This window comes from Cucurbita pepo, unplaced genomic scaffold, assembly GCF_002806865.2.
Source record: "Cucurbita pepo subsp. pepo cultivar mu-cu-16 unplaced genomic scaffold, ASM280686v2 Cp4.1_scaffold000889, whole genome shotgun sequence".
NCBI classification, from domain to species: Eukaryota; Viridiplantae; Streptophyta; class Magnoliopsida; order Cucurbitales; family Cucurbitaceae; genus Cucurbita; species Cucurbita pepo.
The window spans coordinates 6,950-10,199 of NW_019647097.1; the positions used below are offsets into that span (position 1 = coordinate 6,950).

The following is a 3,250-nucleotide window of genomic DNA, read 5'->3' on the forward strand; positions in this document are numbered from 1 at the left end:
AGTTTTAGAAGGTCTGAAATCTGTTGATGTGGGTCGTTGTGAGAACTACGTTATGAGCAAGCATAAACGAGTTAGCTTCACAAAGACCGCCAGAGAATGAAAGAAAGTGTGGTTGGAAATGGAACCATATGTGGAGCATGGTTCCAAGACAACGAAGCAAGTGGGAGTTGAGCTTGAGTTGCAGGAAAACTCACTTAGTGATGTTGTAGCAGATAATCATGAAACTCCTGAGACTACTGCTGAGGAACCAGATGTGGAGCAAGGTTCCAAGACCACGAAGCAAGTAATCCGAATCTTATTCCCCTTGTAGTGATTCCTTATCTTATCATTTGGAAACATATATTCGATCTTGAGCCTGAAGCTCTGATACCAAATGATAAGATAAGGAAATCAATACAAGGGGAATAAGATTCGGATTACCTTGTTGATCGAATATCTCAAGATAAGAACATTGTTGAGATTCGAATCACTCCACAAGCAAGATCGATCATGTCTAGCTTGAATGATTCTTGTTGATCAAATATCTCAACGCAAGAACACTTGTTTGAGATTCGAATCACTCCACAATCAAGATTGATCATGTCGAGCTTGAATGATTCTATATGCAACCTAAACTACATAGAATTGCAAAGAAACTTAGCCATCGGCTAAAGAAAAGCACAAATGCTTCTTTTACTATATTTTCTAAGTCTCCTTACAAATACAACATACATGGCTTTATATAGCCTCAAAATGAAACTATTAAAGGCATTCAAGAGTTGTAACATTCATATTTAATGGTCATAATTAGCCATTATGTAATTGTAACCTAAAGTAAATAAAAACTCTTAAACTACATTAATGAAATACAATAACTCTAAATTGTAATCCACTCAAAATTTATCACATGAAACTTCATTGTTCTTCAATGTGGCATGAATTGAAATATCTTTTGATGATTTCAACAATATTTTTTTCACATCATCACTGAACCATATTGTATGATTGTTGTCTCTTGGTTCATATCAACTCACTTCGCGGACTTCTCTCGATTCTTGACAAAGTTTAGCGGCGACTTCTTCTTGATTCTCCCAACCCTTCCTTCTAACTTTCCTTTTCCTTTGCTAGCCACTATTATGGTTCCACTTTGAGGTACAATAGATGGAGGGGCAAAATGACTCATTTGCCCCTCTATTGACTTTGGCCGTTTTTTTTTCCTTACACACATGCTACCCTTATATTTTTCAGGTAAAAGTAAAACCTGTACACAAATGACGACAAATGATGCAATGGTCATGGAAGTCAAGATAGGGCAAGTAGTAATGTTATTTCAAATTCTTGTTTTGAATTAAATGTACGTATACGACTTCATTTTAAAATGTTTAATTTAAAATTTCGCATATGTATTTAAGGCATGCATGTAGTGACGTCACTACTTCAGAGCAAGAAAATTAGGAGCGTTACAAATAAAGCACAACGTCCATAAAGCATAAGACTAGACAATGAATCATATAACACTTACATATCATTACAACACGAATTATTATTCGAAAGGAACATCCGCTAAGAAATACAATGATGGCTTATTTGATTACTTGAGTGAACCAACAAAAGTTCAATTTTTGGTGGATAAAGGGTTCATTGCAGCTTGAATTTCTTCCAAAGTTCTACCCTTTGTTTCAGGTACAAACTTGGCAACAAACAAAACTGTGAAGCCACATACGGTTGAGAATATGAAAAAGATACCTTCCAAAGTTAACACAAACATCAAATTACTCATCCATTCACAATCAATACGACATGTTCAAGAGATGAGTTTTTATTTACCTGTAGAGCTCCAATTCAAAAGAAAGTTGAAACTGTAGGAGACAATCCAAGAACCTACCCAACTCACTAAAGTAACTAAGCTCCCTGCCAAACCCTTCATGTTTATAGGAAATATCTGAAGTAGAAGATGAAACCTTGTGTTAGTTCAGTTTAAAAATGACTCTAAACTTTTCACTAGCAGACATTGTCCTCTTTGAATTTTTCTTTTCGCAAAGTTTTAAAACGCATATGCTAGGGAGAGGTTTTCACACTCTTATAAAGAATATTTTGTTCTCCTCCCCAACCGATATGGGATCTCACAATCCACCCCCTTTCAGGGCCCAGCGTCCTTATTGGCACACCGCCTCGATTTCACCCTCCTTCGAGACTCAACCTCCTCGTTGACACATTGCCCGATGTCTGGCTCTGATACCATTTGTAACATTAGTAACAGCTCAAGCTCACTGCTAGCAGATATTGTCCTCTTTGGGCTTTCCCTTTGAGGCTTCCCCTCAAGGTTTTAAAACGCATTTGCTAGGGAATGATTTCCACGCGTTTGCTAGGGAGTGGTTTCCACACTCTTATAAAGAATGTTTCGTTCTCCTCCCCAACTGATGTGGGATCTCACAATCCATCCCCCCTTCAGGGCTCAGCGTCTTTGCTGGCACACCGTCTCGTTTCCACCCCCTTCGAAGCTTAGCCTCTTCGCTGGCACATAGTCCGTTGTCTGGCTCTGATACCCTTTGTAACATTAGTAACAGCCCATGCACATCACTAGCAGATATTGTTTTCTTTGGGCTTTCCTTTTAGGAATTCCCCTCAAGATTTTAAAACGCGTCTACTAGAGAGAGATTTCCACACCCTTATAAACAAGGTTTCGTTCTCCTCCCCAACCGATGTGAGATCTCACATGAGTAGTTAGAAGCTAGGCAAAGGAAAGAGTTTTGCAACTTCATGCTTTTAACTCCATATGTAATGATGTAAAAAGGGCTATCCCTAATAAAGTTTCTAAACTCATACCTCTGACATTATGACCCAAGGAATTGCTCCCATGCCCAACGAGAAAGATCCCGAGAACGCCTGTTTGTAGCAACATTACCAAAATGACTCAATTTTTTAAGTAGAACAGGCAAAGGAAAGTTAACCAGATTCAGTGACCAATCAGCCAAACAACAAATCTACTGCAAGATTGTAAACATATATGGTGTTTTTCCATGGTCAATTTATTATTCAATGTTTTATTCAACTGGCAACATTACCAGTACACCGAAAAGTGCCAACATGGGAGAGCCAGATTGCCATAGTTGGAGATCCTGCACATTCAAAATCATGGATCTTTTAGAATATGATGATGAATCAGAAAGCTCCCATACCGACTCAATCCTCCCCTCGAATAAAGTATACTATAGAGCCTCCCCTGAGGTCTATGGAGCCCTTGAACAACCTCCCCTTAATCGAGGCTCGA

General features: G+C 38.5%; 1 protein-coding gene across 1 annotated transcript; it reads right to left on the reverse strand.

Annotated features, from left to right (window-relative positions):
- Positions 1 to 1,462: 1,462 nt before the first annotated feature.
- On the reverse strand, positions 1,463 to 3,131 carry LOC111785986 (sugar transporter ERD6-like 5). Its single transcript, XM_023666342.1, has 4 exons — positions 3,045 to 3,131; positions 2,806 to 2,865; positions 1,807 to 1,921; positions 1,463 to 1,725 (listed from the first exon to the last, which is right to left on the reverse strand). The coding sequence occupies exons 1-4, from the start codon at positions 3,114 to 3,116 to the stop codon at positions 1,595 to 1,597; spliced, it is 378 nt and encodes a 125-aa protein (XP_023522110.1). The 5' UTR covers positions 3,117 to 3,131; the 3' UTR covers positions 1,463 to 1,594.
- Positions 3,132 to 3,250: the final 119 nt, after the last annotated feature.

Excerpts from the sequence above, each read along its gene's own strand:
- LOC111785986 (XM_023666342.1), bottom strand. The coding sequence starts at position 3,116 with ATGATTTTGAATGTGCAGGATCTCCAACTATGGCAATCTGGCTCTCCC. Across the intron at positions 2,866-3,044 it reads TGGCACTTTTCGGTGTACTG|GCGTTCTCGGGATCTTTCTC; the intron begins GTAATGTTGCCA and ends TGCTACAAACAG. Across the intron at positions 1,922-2,805 it reads CTTGGGTCATAATGTCAGAG|ATATTTCCTATAAACATGAA; the intron begins GTATGAGTTTAG and ends CTTCTACTTCAG.